General features: G+C 49.5%; 7 protein-coding genes across 7 annotated transcripts, besides 1 other annotated feature; 2 read left to right on the forward strand and 5 right to left on the reverse strand.

The window, feature by feature from the left end:
- Positions 1–25424: part of a sequence feature (contig 1.4 576..155056(-1)) that runs on past both edges of the window.
- On the forward strand, positions 826–5854 carry ANIA_00112 (Arf family guanine nucleotide exchange factor geaA; the record flags this gene model as incomplete). Its single annotated transcript, XM_652624.1, has 6 exons — positions 826–4010; positions 4069–4435; positions 4521–4852; positions 4911–5017; positions 5083–5459; positions 5525–5854. 6 exons carry the CDS (start codon positions 826–828, stop codon positions 5852–5854), a joined length of 4698 nt encoding a protein of 1565 aa, XP_657716.1.
- On the reverse strand, positions 6767–9501 carry ANIA_00111 (mRNA splicing protein SYF1; the record flags this gene model as incomplete). The annotated part of the gene is made up of 4 exons (XM_652623.1): positions 6767–7046; positions 7108–9119; positions 9178–9399; positions 9460–9501. 4 exons carry the CDS (start codon positions 9499–9501, stop codon positions 6767–6769), a joined length of 2556 nt encoding a protein of 851 aa, XP_657715.1.
- On the forward strand, positions 9819–10992 carry ANIA_00110 (H(+)-transporting V1 sector ATPase subunit D). The gene is made up of 6 exons (XM_050611065.1): positions 9819–9851; positions 9910–10022; positions 10073–10083; positions 10147–10521; positions 10640–10676; positions 10722–10992. The coding sequence occupies exons 1-6, from the start codon at positions 9837–9839 to the stop codon at positions 10819–10821; spliced, it is 651 nt and encodes a 216-aa protein (XP_050469332.1). The 5' UTR covers positions 9819–9836; the 3' UTR covers positions 10822–10992.
- Positions 11158–12149, reverse strand: ANIA_00109 (uncharacterized protein; the record flags this gene model as incomplete). Its single annotated transcript, XM_652621.1, has 4 exons — positions 11158–11558; positions 11641–11947; positions 12017–12023; positions 12106–12149. 4 exons carry the CDS (start codon positions 12147–12149, stop codon positions 11158–11160), a joined length of 759 nt encoding a protein of 252 aa, XP_657713.1.
- Positions 12534–16392, reverse strand: ANIA_00108 (tubulin-specific chaperone D; the record flags this gene model as incomplete). Its single annotated transcript, XM_652620.1, has 6 exons — positions 12534–12668; positions 12716–12881; positions 12958–13275; positions 13343–13622; positions 13670–16166; positions 16219–16392. The coding sequence occupies 6 exons, from the start codon at positions 16390–16392 to the stop codon at positions 12534–12536; spliced, it is 3570 nt and encodes a 1189-aa protein (XP_657712.1).
- ANIA_00107 (uncharacterized protein) lies at positions 18125–19108 on the reverse strand (the record flags this gene model as incomplete). The annotated part of the gene is made up of 2 exons (XM_652619.2): positions 18125–18696; positions 18748–19108. The coding sequence occupies 2 exons, from the start codon at positions 19106–19108 to the stop codon at positions 18125–18127; spliced, it is 933 nt and encodes a 310-aa protein (XP_657711.2).
- On the reverse strand, positions 20033–24241 carry pkcA (protein kinase C pkcA; the record flags this gene model as incomplete). The annotated part of the gene is made up of 9 exons (XM_050611066.1): positions 20033–20585; positions 20641–21046; positions 21096–21297; positions 21352–21919; positions 21975–22358; positions 22414–22809; positions 22862–23428; positions 23487–23753; positions 23836–24241. 9 exons carry the CDS (start codon positions 24239–24241, stop codon positions 20524–20526), a joined length of 3258 nt encoding a protein of 1085 aa, XP_050469333.1. The 3' UTR covers positions 20033–20523.

Genomic DNA, 25424 nt, shown 5'->3' on the forward strand with positions numbered 1-25424 from the left:
AGCATTGGCTGATGCATTCGGCTTTCCAGTAATACTAGTACGTAGGCAGTCTCCAGACAGAGGACTGGCTTAAGTAGATCTATTGCATTGGCCTACTCGAGATCTAACATAATTTCATCCTGGCGTAATTCCATTCGAGACCAGAAAGCACCCACTTCCAACACGTGTACTGCTGCTGCTGGTGGTCGCCCTTGTCAACAGGATCCGGCGAAAAAAAGAAAAGAAGACCAGCTGCACGGGAGGTAAACTGCAAGTTCCTGGCCATTATTATTATGATTTCGATTATATTGGACTCTGAAGCAAGGAGCTGCACGTCGGAACAGCTCTCGGGTTTGTTTACGGGGTGCGGGTGGGGAACTGAAGCTATCAACACCTGAACCTGAACCACACCGCTTAACTATGGATCCCCCAACAGTACTAGTAACAGCATCACGTTCAGCAGAATGCTTGATCCAACATCTCTCGTTGCCAAAACTATGTATATCATTCGCAACTCTTGCAATTATTCTCCTGAATCCACACAGAACCATTAGCGATCATTGTCATGTCCTTGTACTCCAAACGACTGAGCTCTAACATTAGAGTACTCATTATTGGTGTATGTGTTCGGTAATTGCTGAGTAATAGTAACGGCTAAGCCTAACTGGGAAAGAATGCGCTAATCCCAGTCGGGTAAACAGCCCTCTCCGCCTTTGGAGCTGCTGAATTGTGTCCACATCCACATCGGCCTGGGACCATCTATATACTACGCAATCAACAGGGCCATGATTTGAGCTTGTTCCTCTACCGGGCACTCCCATTCTCCGCCGCTCGCTTCTGCCCGCCATGTCTTCCTCCTCTCTGCCAATTGCCGTTGACCCTGTAGCCTTAGTGACCACAGAATGTATTACGGTCACGTCGGCCATGCGGAAACATGCCCGTTGGGCACACTCGTCCGTTGCGGCCATTCTCGGCAGCAGTACTGTTTCTCGAGTCTATGACCGTGATTTGTCTCCTTCTTCCAGTCCGCTCAATGGGGCTACACCTACCCGCTCTAGGTCGAGGCTCTCCGCGGACGATGATCACGCCCTCGCGAATCGGTGGGGTCTGAGGGGGAAGAGAGGCAAGAGTATACAGGATAACCCTCTGATATCCGCCTTCACTCGGTTACGGAATGACCTCAAGGACTGCAAAGATATCAAGACCTTTGACGCCCCAGCGTTATTACACCCGTTCCTCCAGGTCGTTCGCTCCTCTTCGACGTCCGCCGCAATCACCTCTCTTGCTTTGCTCGCCTTGACCAAGTTCTTCTCCTACAAGATCATCGACCGTAACTCTCCGAGGATCTCGATGGCTATGCAGCTGCTATCTGCAGCAATCACCCACTGCCGGTTCGAAGCCAGTGATTCCGCCGCCGATGAGATTGTCTTGTTGAGGATCCTGAAATTGATGGAGGGCATGCTGGCGGGGCCGGAGGGCGAACTCCTGGGAGATGAGAGTGTCTGTGAGATGATGGAAACGGGGCTGAGCATGTGTTGTCAGGTCCGTCTCTCGGAAGTGCTGCGGAGGTCTGCCGAGATAGCCATGGTCAATATGTGCCAGGTCATATTCATGCGCCTGTCCGTGTTGGATGCCACTTCAACAACTGCAGACGACGAGACTTCACCACAGGAACGTCCAGACGACGCCGAACAAACAAACTTGAAAATGGACCCTTCTGTGGACGGAACCACAGTCGCTTCTCAGCACCCCTCGGCTATGGGCTCTGACACCGCGGTCACGGATCGTGATCACGCCAGCTACGATAGTTCGACTGATCAACCACTGAATGGAAACGCAGTCGCTGCCCCACCGAACCCTGAAGATGACCTGGGCGAGGAAGTCAGCCCTTACTCTTTGGCTTCCATCCGAGAGCTGTTCCGCGTGCTCATCGACCTTCTAGACCCAGAAAATCGACAACACACGGACCCCATGCGAGTAATGGCCTTGAGGATAATTGACGTGGCGTTGGAAGTTGCAGGACCTTCGATTGCAAGACATCCGAGCCTAGCATCCTTGGCTCAAAACGACCTTTGCCGTCACCTCTTCCAACTTGTCCGCTCTGAGAACCTGGCTATTCTCACCAGCTCTCTCAGAGTAGCTGGTACGCTGATTTTAACCTGTCGTTCCGTATTGAAACTCCAACAAGAGCTCTATCTCTCCTACCTAGTCGCGTGTCTTCACCCACGGGTAGAAATACCCCGGGAACCGGGCATTGATCCTACCCTTTACGAAGGAGTCCCACAGGCGCCTAAATTGGTGAAGCCCCCTCCCTCGCAGAGTAGCAGCGGGCGGTCAACCCCAGTGCCAGTGAAAGATCGACAGAAGCTGGGACTGGAAGGGGGCTCCAGGAAGCCAGAAACCCGAGAAGCAATGGTAGAGAGCATTGGCGTACTGGCACGTATTCCCAGCTTCATGGTCGAACTATTCGTCAACTACGACTGCGAGGTTGATCGAGCTGATCTATGTGAAGACATGATCGGATTACTGTCCCGGAGTGCATTTCCTGATTCAGCGACATGGAGCACCACTAACGTTCCTCCCCTGTGTCTGGATGCCCTTCTGAGTTATGTTCAATCTATATACGACAGGCTTGATGAGCCACCTGTAACAGAGGGCTTTCCGTCAAATGAACGTCTGCGGAAGCAACGAGACACGAAGCGTATTATTGTACATGCAGCTCAGAAGTTCAACAGCGACGACCCTAAAGGCGCAATTGCTTATTTGACGTCCCATGGTGTCATTGAGAATCCCGACGATCCTGTTCAGGTCGCCAGATTTTTGAGGGGAACCACACGACTGTCAAAGAAAGTTCTTGGAGAATTCATATCGAAACGATCCAACGAGGGCCTTCTCAATGCATTTGTCGATCTGCTTGATTTCTCCGGCAAGTCGGTAGTTGATGGGCTTCGAGATTTACTTGGTGCGTTCCGACTTCCCGGCGAGTCAGCTTTAATTGAGCGGATTGTTACTACATTCAGTGAAAAGTATATCGAGAAGGCCCAGCCTTCTGAGGTTGCTGACAAGGACTCGCTGTTTGTCCTGACTTATGCTATTATTATGCTGAACACCACTCTTTACAATCCTAACATGAAAGCTCAGAGTCGAATGTCTTGTGCCGACTTCTCGAAAAACCTAAGGGGTTTGAATGCAGGCCAGGACTTTGCCCCCGAGTTCTTAGAGAAGATTTATGATTCTATTAAACAAAACGAAATCATACTACCAGACGAACATGATAATAAGCACGCATTCGATTATGCGTGGAGGGAGTTGCTGTCAAAGTCAGCTTCCGCCGGAGAGTTAGTCGTTGGTCAAACCAACGTCTTCGACGCAGACATGTTCGCGGCTACCTGGAAACCTGTAGTCGCCACATTATCTTACGTCTTCATGTCTGCCTCAGATGATGCGGTGTATTCTCGCGTGGTCATGGGATTTGACCAATGTGCTCAAATAGTTGCCCGCTATGGGTTGACAGAGGCGTTCGACCGCATCATTTTTTCCCTTGCCTCCATCAGCACTCTTGCTACCGATAGCCCCCCTAGCACGGCTCTCAATACCGAAGTACAGGCTGGGAAGAAGAGTGTTATGGTCAGCGAACTGGCCGTAAAATTCGGGCGAGATTTCAGGGCGCAATTGGCCACGGTTGTCCTCTTTCGTGTTTTGGCGAATAACGAGAACTCGGTCCAGCAGAGCTGGACCCATATCATCCAGATCCTTCGGAACCTATTCATCAACTCCCTTATTCCGCCCTTTGATTCTACTTTGACCGCTGAATTCGACATCCCTCCTATTCCTTTGCAGCCGCCTTCACAGGTTGTGGACCGAGACGGGCGAGGCAATGATACCGGCCTACTATCCGCGTTTACGTCTTACCTTTCTAGCTACGCTGCGGATGATCCTCCAGAACCTTCAGATGAAGAGCTCGATAATACACTTTGCACTGTAGATTGTGTCAGCGCTTGTTCAATCAATGACCTCCTTTCAAATATCAGGTGAGATTCCTAATCCGCACAAAAACCGACTTGGGTACTTACAAGGCTGTTTGGTTAGATCTCTCCCCTTACCAACAGTGACGAGGATCGTAGAATCATTATTGGCTCAGCTGCCTGAAGAAAGTGCACCAGCGGTCATTGTTGTCAAGCCCGAACGGCCACTTCCATCCACGAGAGCGAGTGCCAGACCAGACACTAGTCGGGGCCAATACGAACCCGGGATGATGTACCTTCTGGAATTGGCAGCCATTCTTACGCTTCGCGACCGACAAACGATTGAGAGTCTTGGTGAGGGACTTTTGGCTTCTCTACAAGGTTTCATTCGAGATGCTAGGAACCTTCACTCCCTGGCGTTATCTCGGGTGACGACTTACCTACTGAACCTGCTACGGTTGAGCCACGTATTGCCCCTTGACTCGCTCAACGTATGCGCACTATACTGATAATTTCTAGGACCAACCTTTCATACGTGTTCCCGTCATTCTCCATGGGATTTCTAGCTTCGATCAGGATACTCTAGAGAGTGTCGCGGTGCCTATTGTCAAGGGCCTTTCACGATGTGTTCATGACGGCAGTCTTTTGCGAAATGAGATCACCGTTTCACCTGACTTCTGGTCCATCCTACAACGCGTGCATCAGCACAAAGAAGCCGCGCCCCTGGTCTTCAGTCTTCTTAAGGCAGTTATTGATTCAAACCCTCCCATTGTAACAGCTGACAACTACGAGTCTGCCGTGAGCCTTGCAAATGAGTTTATCACTGCGGGTAGTGTAGGTTATATTGAAGAACGGCATCGAGACGCGATTGTGCGACGTTCAAAGGGTGTCAAGCAACCAAGGCAAAGGTTTGTCACGGCATTTATTCTCCCAGTTTTCTAGTATTGACTGACCTGTTACTTCTAGCGAAAATGAGGTCGTCTTACGCGGCGTGACCGCTATCGGGCTTATATACCATCTTACTAGTCGGGCTCCGATTCTGATCAAACAGTCACATCTAGAGGACGGTGAAGGTATGTGCACACCCTTTTACTAACTAGCATCACAATTTACTATCAACTTTTCTAACATCATTCAGCTTGGTCAGCATATTGGTCGCCGATCTTCCATTCCCTTACTTCGCAATGTATCAACCCTTGTCGAGACATACGACATCACGCCATATCGACTTTACAACGATCCCTTCTATCAGTGGACATTGACACCGACAAAGAATGGACAGCTATCTTTGATCAGGTTCTTTTCCCCCTAATTCTACGATTGTTGAAGCCCGAAGTCTTCCATTCAGACCCTCTCGGAATGGGCGAAACCCGAGTTCAAGCAGCGACTCTCGTCTGCAAGATCTTCCTGCGTTATCTCGATCAGCTCCCCAACGCAAGTGGCATGCTAGAACTGTGGCTCAAGATTCTTGATATCCTTGACCGAATGATGAACAGCGGTCAGGGAGACAGCCTTGTAAGCTCTTCCTCTCCCAATATCGACTTCATATTCCTTGCTGATGTTAGCTAACTTACTTGCAGGAGGAAGCCATCCCGGAAAGCATAAAAAATATCATCTTGGTCATGGCGGATCAAGGCCACCTTGTCCCACCCCACCAAGACTCTAGCAAGGAAAACATCTGGACCGAAACAAAGAAACGCCTAGAGCGATTTTTGCCAGACCTTTTCGAGGAGGTCTTCCCCAACGTGCCCGCACCTAAAGAGAACCTACCAGTCACGTCCCCAAAGTCTGATTCTCCACCACACGGTATCGTTCCAACCTCTGAGCATACCGCCGACGAAAAGGAGAACCAGGCGCTTGTTCCTGAAACTTCAAAAGCTGAAGGTCAAGATACTCCTGAAAGGGAGTGATAATTTTGGCAAATGTGCTTTACACCTTTTACTTGACCTTACCGTTCCCTTTCCGTCTCTTTTGGGCATTTATAGCGCGGATCAGCTTTGCTTTTGATTCGAAACATTAGGTCACACTACCAGATCAAGGCATGTAAATATACTCTCCGTGTTCTTGTAATGCTTATGCGTCTCTGAGATCATGATATATACCCTATCGTATTCGTGGCCTGATGGTTCAAATGCTTGCAAGCAAGTGTGAATACATGTCATGCCCAAACATTCTCATTCAGCATTTTTGACATCTACACCTCACTATTACCAAACAACAACAACAACACAATTCATGCCCAGAGAACCTACACTAGCATCAAGATAACTAATAGACTGACTACTTTTGTAAGTAATCTACACGAATCCTAGAGAGTATTTCATCCCGTCTATGAGCAAAACGCCATAACGTTGGAGATAAGTAAATATCGCAGATCAGCAGCTTCACCAAAGAAGTGATGTGACCTGACTCGCTGAGTATACTAAGACACGATTGCGATGATGCACAAGAAATAAAACATAGGAAACTGATATGGATAAGGTGTACACCATAGATAGACGCGAGCGCAAACAAGGAGCGCAACATAACATAACACACGCATTCGCGACTTCCTGGTGTTGCATAGGTAGAGAAGATATAAAAATCTAGGGAGTAGTACGGAGCCAAGCCGTTAGAAGAGGTAACTCTAAGCTGGAGGTCGTAGGTACATATGGTATGGTGATAGATGGCCAGATAGATGGCCAGATAGATGGCTTTCAAGAAGCAGGATACGACAAAAATCTGAAGATTCCAGCTTGGCGTTGGCGGGAGTGTGCGCTTACGATTGCAGGAAAGATGAGACGGGGGACCCGATATCAATCGATTTGGAAAAAGAGATCGACCTAGTCAGCTTCCATGTCGTCGTCGAGGTCGATGGCGTCGGGATTAGCTGGGGCGGCGACGGGGCCTTGACCTGCAGGGGGAGCACGATTACCGCCTTCAGGGCCGGTACTAGCAGCGACAAAGCCGATAGGCGCACGGGCTTGTCGTTCCAAGGCAGCCATGGCATCTGTGGTTTCGGTGTCCATTTCTCTCTCCGCTGCGGCTGTGGCTTCTTCGCCTTCCGGAGCCCGTTGTTGGCTGCGGGCGATGGCTTGCGAGGCGATGAAGTTGACGTCGGTGCTATGGCGGTTTAGTTAGCCTTGCGTGGGATATCTCAATGTAATTATTTAGGTATACATACTTGTATTGAGCTTGAACACTTCTCTTGATCCGCAGCATTTCCTTAAATGTATCTTCGTTTCCATGTTGGACTTCAAAGGCCTCCCATTTCTGCCAGAAGGGCGCATTGGTGCGGGGATCGCAGAACTGAGATGCATGTCCGTAGATGGCACGAGCACGGTCAATCTCGCCCAGTCTCCTTTCCATCTCAGCGAATTTAAGGCACATTTCTTTAGCCTCATGGTCGGGCAGAGCGGCAATTGCGCGCTCATAAATTGGCCGCGTAGATGGTAATCCGAAGTTGGAAGCTGATTTAGTAATGTAGAACTCGAACATCTCAAACCGATCTTCGTCAGACACTGCCCGAGTGGCGCGTTCATAGATTCGCATGGCGTGCCGAGCCAGACCCCGCTCTTCTTCCAGGTTACCATACATCAGGTAGAGAGGTCTGGCGAACTTTGGAGGGCAGCCGTCAAGGGCTTGTTCAAAGAGATCTCGCAGACGTTCAATACCAATCTTTCGGTCAACAGCTTTGGTCAAATACAAATTCCAAAGCTCGAATGCAACTGGATATGTAAAGAGGTCTAAGCCTCGCTCGTATACTTTGAATGACTCTTCAAAGTATTTGTGCTCCTCGAGGAGATTGGCATAGTTGACTACAGTCTGAGGAGTCGCAATGCGTAGCTCGAAAATCCTTTCATACACTTTCTTAGTCTCCTCGATCGATGAGACACTTTCCACCAGATCGACGTAGAAACTCCACAGCTTCCAACTCTTGTGGATGCGCTGTTGAGGAGAAAGAGTCTCATCGAAATAGTCAACTGTTGACTTCTTGGGGGCCTGCGTTGCTTTGGCCATGATCTCAACCGCTTTATCGAAGTTTTCACTGCGCAACTCCATCTCTGCCCACTCACACCATGTTTCGGCAAGCTCATTCACTGATTTGAAAGGAACCTTAACAGCTTTCTCGAAAATGATACGTGCAGTGTCCAAGTCTCCTCCGCGCTCGTAGAACTTCGCATAGTTTACCCAGAGCTCAGAAAATTTGCCAACGGCCTTCTTTGGGTTTATAGCTGCAATCGCAGCTGTGTATGTATTGACAATTTCGACGTTGTTGTCACCCCAGAGAGCCACTCTCTTCTCCCATTCGATGACATTATTGGGATTCTGCCTGAGCAATACGTCATTGACGAGGAATGGCCGCCGGTCCATGAGTTGCTCAAACCTAAGCATCCGCAAATCAAGGTCGAAATCGGCTTCCTCGTCGGCTTTGCCATTATCGGCTCGAACGGCTGCAGCCTCCATCAAGCTGCCTATAATAGATTCTTCGAATTCGACATAGGAGTCGAATATAAGAGTGAAATCACGAACTGTCATGACTGTCGTAATGCCCTCCTCGAAAACATCTCGTGCTTTCTCGAAGTTGCCTTTGGTGATCCAGTATGTTGCCAATCCAGCCCATAATTTGCCTCTTTGGTCGGCAAATCGATCAATGCCGCTGCGAAGGATAGCATCCACATCAATGCCAGTCTGAGGACCTGTTTCGATCTTCTTTGCCTTTGAAACTAATAAGTCAACCATCTCAGTCCACAGCTGGAAGTTGCTCTTTCCTTCCCGAGACTGAAATCGCGGATTGTCGAGAATCTCCATGTATCGCTTGATGGCATCGGTGTAATGGCCCATTTCCACAAGCAGGTTGATGTACTCTTCTGCATTCTCCGGATGTATTTGCATGTAGCGCGCCCAGATCTTAACGGCAGTTTGACCTGAAGCAGAGCGCGCAAAAGTCTTGTAGAGTTTCCAAATCCGGTTGTGTTGGGTTACGGGCAATGCTCGCAGCGCCCGATCAAAGGTCCTCCTGGTCTGAGTGACAAGCGGTTGCTGAAGCATGAAAGTTAGGTACATCTCCCATATGCGAGGCATCTTGTTCAGCAAAATTAATGCACGCTCGAATAGCGTGTTGACTTTCTGAAACTCAGCCCGATACTTGATCGCATTGCGGTTCTTCAGATGCTTTGTTCGGAATTCCAAGTACTATAGATTCGTTAACAATTGACTCAAATATCAATCGGGGACTCAGAGTTTTAGATACCATCTTCCAAAGCTTGTAGGATCTCGGGAGCTGTTTACAAGCACGTTCCATGACCTGGAAATCGTTCAGTATGCTGATAATCAACGCATCAAGAGGGCGACCCACGAAAGCCTGCTCGTAAAGAGTCCCATTTTGCTGTTTATATTCGATATACGCAAGCCATGGCTTGATGGTGCCAGGATTCCGGAGAAGATCTTGCTCGTACACGCTATCGTTATCGGCCTGAAATAACAAACATAAGATTAGCAACCCCACACTCCATCATGGAATCAACCCACTTACAATTAGATATAGATCAGGCCGGGAGGCCGACGATCGATCCATTTCTGCGTGTTGCCTGTGGGATCTCGGGGGCAGAAGCGTCCCTGGCATTGCGCCACTCAATAGAGCGGGACCGACTCACACGGTCAGCACGTATTCGCGAGGAAACGTGATGGCATGAGCGGGAAAGTCTTTTCGTCGCGTCTTGGGCGAGTATTGAGGAGCGCTTCGGCGACGAAGTTAGCAGATGCATCATCACGTGATTTATGTCATGCGGGCGGCCACGGGTTGGTCCAAGCTTCCTGTCGCCGGTGATGTTATCATGTCCCTCTCCGCCTTTGGACCGCTATCGTGGCTTGTGCCTGCCTCACTTGAGCTTTGTTTCGGGTGTCTATACAATGTCCGGAGCTGTGGTGAGTGTGATTATCATATCCGAGCGTGACAATAACTTATGACTTGTACTTGAAATAGGGCCGTGAGGCGGTTTTCCCGACCCGCCAGTCGCTCGGGTTGATGAAGAGTAAACTCAAAGGTGCGGAGACCGGCCACAGTTTACTAAAAAGAAAGAGCGAGGCTTTAACAAAGTGAGCCTCCTATGTCTAATTGCTAAGTCCCCAATACTGATACTATGTAGGCGTTTCCGAGGTACGCCCGTCTAGTTCTAGTTTCCGACGACTTCTCCGCATCAACAGCATTAATCAATACCAGAGATAACCAGGCGAATTGATGAGGCCAAACAGAAGATGGGCAGGGTGATGCAGGTTGCTGCATTCTCCCTTGCGGAAGTGAGCTACGCTGTCGGTGGTGACATCGGCTACCAAGTCCAGGAGTCCGCCAAACAGGCGCGGTTTCGAGTGCGAGCGAAGCAGGATAACGTTTCCGGAGTATTGTTACCACACTTCGAGAGTTATACGGAAGAATCAATCAATGACTTTGGCTTGACTGGTCTTGGGAAAGGAGGACAGCAGGTGCAGCGCTGCCGCGAGACATATGCTCGCGCAGTCGAAACCCTGGTGGAACTTGCCAGTTTGCAGACGGCATTTGTTATTTTGGATGAAGTGATCAAGGTTGTTAACCGAAGAGGTGAGTGTCATCCCAATCAATGGATATGGATATGCGCTAACCTAGCTTTAGTTAATGCAATGTGAGCCAACACACTATACGTTGTAATGGATTCATCTAACGCAATGGGCACAGTGAGCATGTAATCATCCCGCGCACCGAAAACACCATCAAATGTCAGTGCCTTTGTTTCTGTTCTCGCCATGCGCTAACTTCTATAGACATCAATTCCGAACTCGACGAGCTCGACAGGGAGGAGTTCTACCGACTCAAGAAAGTCTCAGGCAAGAAGCAAAGAGACGTTGCAGCAGCCGATGCTGAAATCCAAGCGGCACGCGAGAGGGAGGCTCAGAAGCAATTAGGCGCCGCCCCTGAAACCCCAGACGTGCCCGACGTTCTCGGAGAGCAAGAAGACAACGACGTCATTTTCTAGCCTGTTGATTCCCTTTCCTTATATGTAGTGTACTTCCTTCTGGCATATGGATGTTTCCCGTCGTTTGATGTTTTAGATTCCTCGGCCTGCAACTAGAGGCATCTCCATACACGCATGCTCCACTTCGCATACCTCATAAGTTGCGGATTAGATAGCTCAAACCCATAAGACCCAGCCGAATAACGCCCGACAGCATGATGATAAAAAGAAAGACAGTAAGTACTTCATTGCCTCTGATACGTAACCCGAATCGGCTTCCCCTCCGGCCCCATGGGCATTCCACTCGTAGCTTCTTTCGCACTGATTGCGCCCGACTCGTTCTCGTATTCGACGAATGCAATCCCCTTCCTCCCTGGCACCAGCCGCACCTCACGGAACCCCTCGAACCGCCCAAAGACAGCAGTAAGACTTCCCTGGTCCGCTGTATCGGGGAGCTCCCGCAGGAATAGAATCTTATTGGGAGGTAGATATTCGTCCGGGATGACGGCTGCCGCAGCGCCAGAAGTAGGCTTGAGACCAGCGCCCTTGGCAGCCTTGACGGGGCGTCCGGGTGCTTCGGGGGCGCCAACAGGAGGACGCTTGAGTTTCTTCTGTGCTTCGAGAGCTTCATGGGCTTGTCGTCGTTCTGCACAAGTACCATCATCAGAATCCCATACCTCACCAGACGCATACATAGGAATGAGAAGAAATAAGGAGAAAATTCATACCCTTCTCCGCCAGCCTTCTCCGCTTATGAGCCTCTAGCTCCTCATCGCCCCCCTCACGACGCACCGTCGCATCGCTCCTCGTCTTTGCGTAGTCTAAGACCATGGGTTTATCAAAAAGATCGAAGCCATTGACTTCGTCAATGGCGCGTGTTGCGCTGTCCACATTGTCGAAGACAATAAATGCCTGTCCCTTCGCCTTAAGGTTCCGCTTTGCGACAATTTCAAGGATCGTTCCGTACTCGGAGAAGATTTCAGAGAGCGCTTCTTTCAGCTGGTCGAGTTTGATGCGCTCTTCGAGATTGCGAACCTGTTGTAATGAGCTTGTTAGTCGGGGAGGAAGTGGATGGAATGAGGAGGACTCGTTGGCTGGACGTACGTAAACCCTACGGAAAGCTGATCAGCTGTGGTCCGATTAAATGCTTGTATGGTATGGAGGGGATGGACGAATGGGCCTGGGGGACTCACGTGGGATTAGGAGGGATGTTAGAAGGCACTGGAACGGTGGCCATTTTTGCGACTGAGAATATGGGTCGTCGCAGGCCGTGTTATCGTGCTTCAGTCGTGTTTTCGTTGTATGTTGCTGTTGCTCGGCGTTATTCACAGGCAGCTTGAATTGCTAGCCACTATACAAGCGCGCAATCATGTGATCTTTTCGAGTGGATACAAGAGGTCTTAGCTTCATATAACCTTTTTTTAAGTCCCAGTTTAAGAAGCATCATTGGTCTAGTGGTAGAATTCATCGTTGCCATCGATGAGGCCCGTGTTCGATTCACGGATGATGCATCCATGTTTATTTTCATTTTTCTTTTTTTTGTCTTCGGGCGCTTCCATTAGACTTGGGTAGTCAATTTTGGAGGTTTTCCCTCGGAAACTTCATCTCATCCTACATAGTATTATTCACAAGCCAGGAACCCTCTTAACTCCTCCACTTTGGGTTTCAGCTTCGACGGCTGATTAGTCCAGTCTTCCAGTTTTAGTAGTTCGAGCTCTGTTTCCATGAAAAGATATTCGGCTGTCGTGGCTCGGACCTACCCCCTGTTAGAGGAGCTCAATTCATGCGACAAGGAGAACATACCCTTGGGAACGGATGCAGAAGCATTCCTGTAAGCTTCTTCAAGACGCCAGCTCGTACCTGGTCGAGTCTCGAGAGAGGTGCATATGCTCGAATGGCAGCCTCAAGCTTGGCTATACTCGAAGTTTTGAAATGGGCTTTCTGAACTAGGACGAACAGCTTTCTCAGACTGGTTAAGTTAGTAATTTGCAGGTAGATAATGGGTCAGCATGACGGACGTTGGACTCTGAAAACCAGGAACAGACGCTACATAGCCATCTAGCAAAAATGCCACTGTCTCCAGGATTGGTATTGCGTAGCGTTCATCGGTGAGTTTTTCGCTCAAGGCCAGAAGTAAGTCGTCAATAATAGCATTCGCTATCTCTGGGTGTCGTTCTGCCGGATGGTTATTGATATATTGTATCAACGCTGAACGCGTGGAACGTATGAGGCCCTCGGCCCCTGCCACAGCGGAGGTAGCCATGCCTTGGAATAGGGGCAGTCGCAGCCAATCTATCGCCTGTAGTTCTAGTAGTTGAGCGAAGTACTCGGTTGTGGATACTTGACTAAAGTGTTCATATCGCCTGTATTGGTCAGCACTAATCTTACTGGCGATACAAATGCGGGCAGGTATATGGGGGAGGGTTGTACCTTGACAACGACGGGAAGTTACTGGCAGTCTCCCAGAAAATTTGGAGACAAAGCCAGGCTTCAAAACGAACCTTATCCAGTTTCTCTGCTGCAAGACGGCAGAGGCAACCGACAATGTCCTGAATGTGGCATGGATTCGTAACGCTGGTCTTTCTCTGAAGAACGACTTTTGCTGCCTGAATGCCTTCCAATCTAACCAATGACCCAATATCACCACGCCTATCGGTTGTATAATCATTCAGGAAACCAACGAGACTCTGAGCTATATTCTCAGTCACATCTGTATCTTGGTCAGTATTATCCTATGGTATCCAGCGAAATGCGTACCTATGTGGGGCAGAACTCCAATAGTGAAGCTCTTGATGGCCGCTACTCGTTTCTCAATCAATTCTTCTTTCTCAGCACAACAAATCAGCTCTTCAATGACAGACCATCGGGTAAGGTCGGTAGCAGTAAGTTTGGTAAAGATTGAACCTAGAGAAGAGATTTGACCACGACCTGTCGGCAAGTTTCGAGTTACACGAATATGTGAGAACCATGTCTGCAAGATTTCAGCCTTTTTTGTGGACGGTAGAAGGAGCCATAGCTGCGAGATTGCTTCTGACGATGCCTCTATTGAGATTTCATCACTCCGCGAGAGGCAGAGCATAAGCGTTCTGCACGCTTCTCCGAGTAGGTCAGACGGAGGTACGGAACCTGTAAGCTCTTCAATGCGAGCTGATGATTGAGAAAGCGACGAAATCAGACACGACGATGCCTCGGCAGTGAGCTCTGGGCGGGAAGCTTGAAGAATCAAGTCGTCTTTTTTGGGCCCAACAGGCAGATTGAAAATTTCCCAGAGCTTAGATATTTGCTTCGCCACTTCAAGGGCATCATCTTTAGCTTCTTTAAGCCCTTCTGTGTCCATAGTCCTGAAGGCATCTATAACGGATGCTATAGCAAGCAAACATCCGTGACGCGTCTCAGTATCACTGCGAGGAATACTATGGAGTTTGACCCATAGTTTTTGAAGGACGATGAGCACGGACTTGTTGGCTTTTTGAGTACTCAGAAGTCCAAGTGCCCTTGCTGCGTGCCTTCTAGACTCAGCGTCGGCTGACCCAATGCCCCTCCATTGCATTAAAGACTCGACAAGGGGACTCCAGTACAGGGAACTAAGAGCAACAGTTGCCTTTGCAACATCGACCATAGCCCTTGAACGTCGTGCTACCGAATGATAATCCACTGCCTGTACAAGTGATATGCCCTCCACGATGGTATTTGGGTGACGACCGATGAGCTCCTGCAGCGCAGCAGAAGCACCCCTTCGGATATTGCTAGATGGGTCCACACACGCAGCACAGACAAGCTCAATAGCAAGCATCTGAAGAATGCTCACCTCATCCTGAGCGACAGACGAATGGATTGCCTGCCGATTTATTGCAAGGAGTTCTTGAGTTGTATATTTCCGTGATATCGCCCATATACCAAAGCACGCGGCATCTCGAACTCCAGTTCCGACGGAGGTACCAGTTGAAGATCTTTGCTCAAAGTCCAGCCCCGACACAAGCGGCTGCAGTACATTAGGCAGCTGCTGAGCTGGGGGCGCGTGCCGAAATAGCAAATGGCCTAGAGTGAGAATCAAACCCTGCCATCTCTGAGCGTCGACCGCGCTTAGATTCCGCTTCAGTGTGCTTGTTCCGACTCGCCTTGCCTCAGACGGCGTGATAATCTTACCCTGTCTTGTCTCGTATAAAATATTCTCCTCAAGTGATCCAGTAACCGCTTCAATGACCTCTGTTGCCATGTCCGGGTCCAATTTCAAGGTCACTATACTCAGTGACTTGCTTGCGGCGAACCGTATAGGCGTATCCTTGTCTGCCAGAGCATTTAAGCAATGATTTATGGTTTCCTCCAAAGTATAGGACACTTGGTCATCGGATAGTGGACTGCTGCTTCTCTCGCTAAGCGAAAGCGCCATGACAGTGATCGACCGAACGATCTTGATCATAGTTTTTCGAGCTAGAGCAGACGACAAAATAATTTTTGAGACTTGGGTATCACCTTGTACAAGACGCATAATCTGCTGAAACAAAGGAACAACGAGTGGCGCAAGGTCCTCAGCTTGGCCGGATCCAGTCAAACGCGCAAGGAAAGATAGCACTCCGAGGTATGCGTAAACAGCAGACGGCTCTGTACCCGCAGGTGGATGAATAACAGTGAATGCCCAGTAGGTGAGGCTTTTCAAGAGGCCCAAGGCTTGCATATCCCGACGCAGAGCAAGTCGCGCGAGAAGCATCGTCGCAGCTTCACGCTCCTTGCCCGCCACATTGACATATGTCAAAGCTACGGAGAGAAGTGATCTGGCTACTGCTGGCGTTTCTGGCGACAAACTTCTGACCAATTCATTGTCCTGATTTGGCACCGGCATATCATTGGACGACATGGAAGACAGATCGAACGGGGCCAGCAATAAGTGCGAGAGCCAAATGAGCAGCACATAGCGCTCTTCCCAGACAAGCCGACGCGGTATGTCTTCAGAAGCGTCATCCGGTTGAGCGGCGTCCCAATCAATGAAGGCCCGTAGCAGAGGATCAAAATATTTTGGCTCATTGTTCAGGAACCTACTGATGACCTTAACACCTCGAACCTTACAAAAGGTATAGAGAAGCCTGCAAACAGCCCTCGGTAGGGGGTACAGGGCCTTTGACTGCTGCTTGGCCTTTGCACTAGCATATTGGCCCCGGTGGGTTAGTAAGTAGGCCAACAGAGCATCGACAAGCGGAGGCAAAAGTGATTGCAGGTGCGGGTCAAGCAACTGCGGCCATTCCTGAAACGGCTCCAACTGTGGTAGTTTGTTAACAGACTGATTTACTACTAGCGGATATAGTCCTTACAAGGTTGACGAGCCGCTCTGTTTTCGAGGCCAAGGTCCATCTCCGGGGGACTTGGGCGTGTTTCTGAGCATTTTGTGGTTTCCACAGCAAAGAAGGCAGCTTATCCAAGAACTCCTTGACAAGGTCCCCCGATGCTCGCTGGAGCTTAACTTCCCGGTCATCAGCTGCATCCATGATGGGAGTGTAGCGACATCGGCAGATATAAACAAATCCACAAGCACACAAGTACTCTGGGCTGTAGCGGGGAGCGGGCTGATCTCTAAAGAGATCACGTGATGCTATTCTATTTCCCAGCCAGACCCTCCACCTTCTCTCTTGACAGCTCTTCATCGCAAGCCCTTAAGACAAATATCAACATCTCGATCCGACTGCCGGCGCAGCCAGTGACTCTATGACTAGATGTCACCTGATAATTGCTGCGGTTGACACAATTCAACCTGGCTGAATATTTCGCTCGCTTCGACGGCAATGGTACGATTCAGCAGGCAAACAGCCATCCGAATCTAGCATAAACTGCGTTCCAACTCTGATATCGGGAGATAAGAACTAACAACCAACACCAGAGCTGTCCAGATGTCTAAAAATCTCGCTGTTCCAAGGTCCTGGCAAGGTAATCCGGCAATCTCCTTGCGCTATACTGAAATCTACCTCATCCGTGCGATCAGATGCTCGAAAGCGCACTATGATCTCCCTCACCAGCTCAGCCTTACTGTACTACCTAGCATTTACATCAATGCTTACTAGTGCTGCAGTCTTGGAAATCGCCATTTGCGTTATCTGATGCACTAAGTTAATATTTGGATCGTGCAGCCGGGATCCTGCACTTCGCTGACTATCGAGTCAAGACAAGAAGACGTCACCGAAGGCTATCCACCGTATATTCTCGTCTGGTACTCCAAAACGGGTTGAGGACAGCAGTTATGCCAACCTGGCGGGGCACTGGGGGCATTGCAGCATGGTTTTCTAGAGCAATAGAGAGTCTCAATCGGTATTCAGCTTGGTCTGGCATGCATACGACAAATAGCGAGGTAGGAGCATCCACCACAATGCATTTATTGCTGCTGCCCCCTCTTGCGGAAGTTGAACTTCCTGTGTGTGATAGCAATGGCTGCCCGTCCTTGGGGAAGGAAGGAGTCAGAATCCCGCAGGCAAAGCCACAACGCCTCGGGGAACAGAGGTATGGTCGCGGAAGTGATGGCACCCACAAACCATATTGTGCGCCGTTTCATGGATGTAATTCATTCTTTGATATGGTAGGATAACCAGCCCTACCTTCTCCTTCTGCGCAGTCAAGAGCTCCTATATCAACACCAACAAAAGAAGGGACTAGATGAACAGCTATGAAGTTATCAACCCAACCACGATGGAGGGGCGAAGAAAGAGCTGAACCCTCCACAAGTTCTGGCTTACAAGTATCTCTCATTTCACGCACTTTATTTTACTATCCGGCCGTTCCTTCGGTCCGCTCCCAGATCAGTGCTAGTTTAGGGTTAGGAGCTGACAACGATAGTGAAAGTGATTCTGCCATACCACATAAAACAAATACCTTCCATACTTTACAATGTATGTGACAGATAATATAGATTCCATGGCTCACCCTTGGAGCAGCTACTGTACTGATACAATCACAACCTGTTTAGGGATAGTAAGCATTTGCATAGTAGGCCTAAAGCAGATTTACATCAAAGTTTCACCAGAAGCGAGCAACCACCCCGTCTCTCAACCACTATCCTTCCACTCAGCTGAATGTATAAAATAGCACGCGCCCTGAAATCCCGTCCCTTCACCGCATGCTTCATTTTCCTGATACCCAACGTTCGACGAGGCCAAAAAAGATCGGAATATATACACGGAGCAAGACCATCCCTGCCACCATCACGGCTCAAGACCGTTCTATCATTTGGATCTATAGATCCTCACTTGCGGGACTGCTCTCTAAAGACTTCACATAACCACCGTATCCGCTCCGCGCAAGTCGAACCATGGAGCTACGAATGTGCATGACAACTATAGCGATAGACAGCGAGTTCCACACATCCTGGCCCTTCTCGGAAAAGTCAAACTGCGAGAAGAATTTACCATTCATTTCATCATCTTCCGGCGTGCCTTTGATCAGGTTTAGGTCGAATGTCATAAGAGCAACAACTGGGCCGCAGATGAGGAACCCGATGAGCAAGGGCAGCTTATTGTTGTTTAATGTGTCAGACGCCGCCAAGGCCATCCGGTGTCGGAGCGCGAGCTTTTTCAGGCGCCTATTAAGACGCTCTAGCGCATCACGGACTGACTCGTTCTTCTTTTGCGCGTGTAGTACATGTATCGGCATTGACGCCCGGTTGATTTCGAGGTTCGCATCATATAGTGCCCAGCGAATATACCTGCTGATGGTCTGTTTGATCAGAGTTTCCGGATTCTTCTCCACGATACTGCAGTCCCTCACACGACCACTGAGGGAGAAGAGGTTATTAAGCGATTTGATTGCTAGACAACTTAGCAGGTGAGCACGAGCAGTAACCTAGGCATTTAGCTTACCGTAGAATGTGGTGCTCCTAGATATCGTGATAATCGGCTCTGATTGCCTTTTCCCTTCTTCAGGGAACAAAGAATCAGGCAAGGTCGGGAAGTCAAATTGCCAATGCTTCGGTGCAAGCGGCTCGAAACCGCGCATAGCCAGTTGTAAGAAGAGATCTTTCTCCTGCTCAGTGTATCTTCCCTCAGGGATATTGGTTACATCTGCCAGCCGCTTATCCCGCTCCCTGTTGAAGTCAAAGAGTACAGTTGCCCTCTCATTGTCGGGAATCTGATAATCCTCGTCCTCCTCGTCATCGCTGTCAGTCTCGTTATTGCGGTCTTTGTAAGTTGCGGACCTTCTACGTGCTGGAACTGCTGGCATATGTGTTCCGTGTCGGCTAGATGTGCTGGAAACTGAAGTTGAGATAGTTCTTGGAGGGCTGGACAGGGCTAAGGGTTGCGGCCGCAGCGGCGCTTTAGGCTTCAGCCTCTTTACAACCTTCGATGATTTTGCGAAACTGTGGCTTGGTCTTTTGACCGTTGACACTAAATGAAGCAGTTGTTCTAGCGGTGAAAATAATGCATGAGATCGGGGTCTTACTGAGATGGGGCTTCTTCATTATAGGAGAGGAAAAGTCTCCAGGAAGATCCAATACATCTTCATCTTTTGAATCTCCGACTGTCACTGCCTCGTACTTCCTCTTTAGTGGGTGAATCACTGGACTAAAATCGCTCTTTGGTGAGTCCAGCTCACTTTCGTCCTGGGGGATGAACGCAGGCTCTGAAGAGTGTTTTCGCTTAGCCGTGGAATGTACAGCTAGCTTTTTCTTATCCTCGTCATGGCCCAACTGTAGTTCATCGTCGCTGGAACTTATAGACACGCTGAACATCATCGTGGCGGAGGGTATGTGATGGATGCAAGGGAGCTTGTTGCTATCACAAAATGAAAATGTTTGACCACTCTCGTAGGAAGCAAACTCTCACAAGTCGAGTTCATGAAAACCTTCGAAAATATTGGAGTCTTTTTCTGGCAAGAGAGGTGGCGGGTGGGCGCTGAAAGGACATCAGTTATGATGCATCAAGTCTTTGTGCTGCGGTTGTTGCTGGAGATAAAGAAGCTACTTGAGAACGGAAATAGATATGCCGCTTGTGTTTCCACTCTGTTGTGGTGTGATTGAAAACCTGGATGAGGGAGCCCTTTGAGGACAAAGAAAGCAGAGCAGAAGGGTTTGACTTGAGGGAAGGAAACTCTTTGGTTGCCTTTTGGAGACACAACACTGGATTTGACATACTAGAGAAAGATAGTACAAAGGTAAAGATTGACTAAATGGTGGGCAGATAATAATTGTCACTGGAGTCTATACAGATTCAAGTTAAACAACCTGAGGACGACTCGAATCGATTCCTATCAATGGCAACGGCAGCAGCTAGTTGATGCGATTGCCGCGTTTCAGAAGGAGCAAAAAACTAACTTCTCCCATTAGGCCATGCAGCATTATTAGTTAAGTACTTGGTCCAAGATAGCGAAGCACAATTACATTCCTTGAATGCGGAATTAAACGATCCGTTACAAGGACAGACGACCGTGGAATAACTGAACCTTCCCCAGCTCACACCCACCCTTTTATGTCAATCTGGCCCTTGAGTCCACTCGCCCCTGTTGTCAAAACTCTTATGGATATGTATGTGTAATGACTCAAATTTCAGTGCAAAAGGCGGGAAGCAACCGTCAGAACCAAGAAGCCCGAATCTGACGTAAATCCAAGTTTGAACGTCTCGCTAGTGGGAACGTTTGGACTAAGCAAAATCCGCGGTGTACGAGAAACCACGGAACTCTTCTTGCATCGCTTGGGAAAGAACTAAAAAGGAGGATTAGTATCTGGAAGTAAGAGAAAAAAATTAGAAGTGTCTTACCTGATTGCACTGGAGTTAGCACAGGAGTGACGCTGGTAAACTCTTGGTCGAAGTTGCTAGTATCCGTGGCGCTGCTGATAGTAGGCATGAACGGTGGCGGCACGCGCTTATGGTAGATGTCATCCCAGTTGATGTTTCGGAAAAAGGCGTGGGACATAACTTCTTGCGCATCCGTGGGGCCGGAACCGAGCCTCAGTTCGGGCTCGCGCGTCAACAGCTTCTGCAGGATAGAAACTGAGTCTCTAGGCATGTGAATGGGGTAGAGAGGTTCATCCGCAAGAATGGCATCGTAGATCTCGTCTTCGTCCTCTCCACGGAATGGAGACTGCTGCAGAAGCATCTGATAGATAAGAACACCAAAAGCCCACCAATCAACGGCCCTGCCGTACTTCTTGTCAAGGAGAATCTGCAAGTCATTAGCATCCCAGAATTCAAATTGAGCGAGGTGATCATACTTCAGGAGCCATGAATTCTGGAGTACCACAGAAGGTGCTTGTAGTAGATCCATACCACATGTTCTCCTTGCAGAGACCATAATCACCAATCTTAATATGGCCATCGAGAGTTAGTAGGATGTTGTCAAGTTTCAAATCACGGTAGATAACGCCATTCTCGTGGAAGTATTTCAGAGCCAGTAACACTTCCGCCGCATAGAACCTGGAAAATTACGTCAGTTGTATCGCCAAATTTAAACTAGGTGGGGATGCATACTGCGCTCTCTTCAGACCGAACTGACCCCTCTGGATGTGCAGCATGAGATCTCCACCACTGATATACTCCATAACAAAGTAAACGCGAGTTTCCGTTTGGAAACAGGCGTGGAGGTTGAGAAGGAACGGGTGGCGCTCTTTGTTGGCGATCAGGAAGACTCGCTTTTCGGATTTCGTGCTCTCAACTTCGTCATTCTCAATGATAAACTCCTTCTTCAAAACCTTGATGGCATATAGTTTCTTGGTAGCCTTGGTCTCGGCCAACATGACCTTACCAAAGTTACCCTTTCCTAGAACAGCAAGGAAGTTGAAGTGGTCCAGGCCAATCCTGACCTTCGGTTGCTGGGGAATATCTTCTTTCGCAGCCACTTGCTGTTGCATTGCCTGCATTTGCTGTTGCTGTTGCTGCGGCGGTGGGGGCGCATGCATGCCGTACTGCGCTGGCGCATTGACCTTCTGCATTGCCTGGGCTGGCGGGTAACCTTGCTGCATAGCGCCTTGCTGGTAAGATGCGTATGCAGCAGGGTCGTAATGAGCATGGGCCGGGGGCTGAACAGGTCGGCCTGCATCTATTTTTAAGGTGTTAATACCTGCGCAACAGAAGAGCAAGACCCTGCTACTTACCAGGCATACGTCCTGTCGCCACGGCGGCAGCGGCAGCGGCAGGACTTGACGAAGAAGTTCGTGGGGGTAATGGTTGTCGTTGAGAAGTAGGCGATTGTGGTGGTGGGATATATGAAGTCGCCGCGGCACTCACTGCTTCGGCAGACGGTGGTCGCTGGCCATAGGATGATGGGCTTTCCACAGGCTTTGGGTATGCATGACCTGCATCTTGAGAGCCGCCAGGTCGAAGCGTCTTCCCACTCAATCCAGAGCTGACGGAAGGAGACTTGTTGTGGTTTTTGTGGCGGATAAGGGTCTCTAGGATCTGGTTCGCTGCCTCCATGGACATACCACAGAAATCAGGTACGAGATGCGTACAGTGCGCATGACAGGTAAGACCACACTCTAACGAGAAAAATTAGCCATTTCTTTCTGCCGTAATTATGGCAGGTCTCCTTACCTGAACAGCGCTTGGCATTTTTTCGACCGAAAGGCAGTAAATATCCGCAATGGCAACACCAATTAGCGGAAATGTTGGAAAACCCTTCAAAGCGATGCGGGATGCGGTGGTTGATCTTCTCCTCGTCGGGATCCGTCTCGTAGTTCGCCTTGCTAATACATTTCGTGACAACTTTGGGGTAGCACTTTCGGTGGCAGGTATACTTGCAGTCGGAACATTGCATTCCAGCAGCGTATTTCAAGAAATCGCCGCAAAGCGCGCAACGCATGATGTTGTAGAATTGCTGCGTGACGAACTTGTGACCTTGCTTCTCGTGTACTTCCTCCTTCCTCTGTCGGACCGCACCTTGACGGTTGAGACCGATGTCGAACGGTCGTCGGTCCTTCGAGTGCTTGGCTGGACGGCATGTTAGCATGGGAATCAAACTTAGTTAGATAAATAAAATTACCAAAGCTCATTGATATATGGATTCTGCCCACTGGCTCCAGGGCAAACCATGCGTCAATCATCAGCGGTCCACCAGTAGCGCCCGTTTGGCCTTCAGGTCCAGGGTTGCTATAGCCTGCTGAGGCTCCATACTGGGATGAACCGACCGGTGCAGCAGGGGTGGTTTGCCCAGGACCAATTCCAGGGCCCATCTTATCCGCCGAAACCCAACCGGAAGCATTTATTTCGGTTTCGATCTTCTTTCGACGCATCTCTTCCGCGATGTCGGAAATTCGTAACCACAGCATACCAATAGGAGTGGGCCTGTCACCAGCTTTGTCGTATACGGTAAGCTCGACCTCGTTTGCCTTGTCTATGTCGAGATTGAATGTCTCATCCTGCCACCTGTCGGACCTGGTTGCCTTTGTTCTGGCCTTTATAGTATCCTCGACTTTCACGATAACAAACGTCTCGGGACCCCTGGAAAATCTTGAGCTAGTCGCATGATCAACGTCCTGAACGGCTTGAATTCGCATTGTCAGAAGACCGGTTAGCGGCTTGCGCAGATTCGGGGCGCTTAAACTTTCATCTGAAATCAACGTCAGCTAGGGGGAGAATAAGTCACACAGAGAGCAATGGGTCCGCACCATCAGGAGTATCCGTCGACTCAATATCAACATGGAGATCTTCGTATCGCTTGAGAGCCTGCTTTAGAAGCTGAATCTTCTGGTTACTCTCAATTCGTCGGCCCTCGGCATCTGTGCGACTCTTTCTATCGCCTTCGTCCTGGTACAATCGGACCATCTTCTCAATGCCTGCTTTGTATTGTTTCTCGACACTCAGCTTGAACTCAAGCTGGGATAACATAAGCTGGATTTTTGGTCCAAGGTATGGGGTATCATATTTAATCAGGTCTAGAGAAGATACGTATCAGTATAAGAATACATTTGAAATAGTGCACCGAAAGTGCCCAGGTGTCCAATGCAATGAACATACCGAGTTTAGTATAATTCGGACGGGCCTTGGGCACAGGCGCGAAAGGTCGGGGATCCTTGAAAGGAGCACCCGACGGCATAGATCCGGCCCCAGGCTGCGGGTGCTGCGTAGGATCACCATACCCCAAAGGATCTTTCGGCGGAGGGGCAGGGCCATCTTCAGGGTTCGGTGGCAGCCGTTTATCGGTGGGTGAACCGGATTCTCGCTCCATCTGCCGCAGCTGCAGCTCTTTCATCTTCTCTTCCAGATAAGCGATGTTCTTGCGGCCATCTCGAATATTCGCATCGACTCGTTGTTGCACCAGAGGATTATCGGTTGACTGTCGCATATTCGACGCAGCGGCGATAAGGGCTTTCTCCCGCTCGATCTTGCGGTAGACCGAGGCGATGAGCTCGTCCCCGTCCATGGTGTAAGAGGCCTGACCTAGGGGGGTCGTGGTCGGGGAACGAACTCAAGAGCCGGGGCAGGAAAGCGACCGGTTGAAAGAGGGCAGAGAAGAAGAGACCCTAAGAGAATACGTAAAGAAGGAGAGGCCTCGTAAATCAAGAGGACGGAGTAGATGAGGTCAGTAGGGTAGGTCGGTGGCCGGCAGATTGGAGGGGGGGATTGGGGTGGAGTTTGGGCGAGCGAGAGGCGGAAGTACAGACAGATAGTGTCGCGGGGTTTTGTTGACAATAATGACAGCCTCAAACAGAGCACAAGGCGACCAAACAGTCCTGCAACCTTCAATAATCCTCAGCAGATTTTCAGATCCTTGACAGATGTGAGACAATCTGTCTGTCGATGACGAAATGAAGTCGTTTTCTCAATTTCCTGTGGCCAGATCGATGATTGATTTATCCACAGTTCAGCAGAATTTATTGTAAGGGGCTGTGCTGGGCGTTCCGTGACAGGCAATTGTCCTGATACTCCGTTTAAGTGTGAATATTGTTAGGCTGCCAGGTGTGTGCCGAAGAGGTCTCCAGACTTCACAAGGTGTGCCAGTCAAAGAAATTGTGTCAGACTGGGCCACCTCAAGACTTTCTCAACGCAGAATCCTTGGGCGCTGGGCTAGCTACAAAATATGGCCTCACGCGTCCTTGATGAAAGGAATGAAAGACTCCGGAATTCAACTCGCCGATGAGCGGACCAGCCGTCGCAACACCCAGCTTGAAACGGAAACAATGTGCAGAATCGAGATTCTTGCCTGAGCTTCCAGCCGGCCAGTATTCGTCACCACGAACCATATCTGTTCCATTAACAGGGATCTCCGGAGCCTACTTCCAACCAAGACTTGTCTGCCAGAAAGAACCCCTCTTGAAGCCATTAGGCTTTGAACATCCCTGACTGTAGGCTTTCAAGGCAGAAAGCAGCATGTGGTTGAGCTACAAGAATCCATAATTCTATCGATCGTCCTTGATCGATTCCACGGCTCACGGGTGCAGTCTCAGCATCACACCCCCTTACTGTATACAGGCACTTGGAATCTGTAAATGCATCCAAGGGTCATGCGCCCTGTTTCTGGAACATCGAGTCTTCTGGATTGATCCACGGAGATCACCGCCTGTGCGGCCCTACCCGGCCACTGTCGCAGCGGAGTTCAGATTCCA

This window comes from Aspergillus nidulans, chromosome VIII, assembly GCF_000011425.1.
Source record: "Aspergillus nidulans FGSC A4 chromosome VIII".
In the NCBI taxonomy this organism is placed as follows: Eukaryota; Fungi; Ascomycota; class Eurotiomycetes; order Eurotiales; family Aspergillaceae; genus Aspergillus; species Aspergillus nidulans.

What these genes read in the sequence shown, in the direction of transcription:
- ANIA_00110 (XM_050611065.1), top strand. An exon ending in CAAGGTTGTTAACCGAAGAG is followed by an intron (nt 10,522 to 10,639) that starts GTGAGTGTCATC and finishes GGGCACAGTGAG; the next exon opens with CATGTAATCATCCCGCGCAC. An exon ending in CACCGAAAACACCATCAAAT is followed by an intron (nt 10,677 to 10,721) that starts GTCAGTGCCTTT and finishes TAACTTCTATAG; the next exon opens with ACATCAATTCCGAACTCGAC.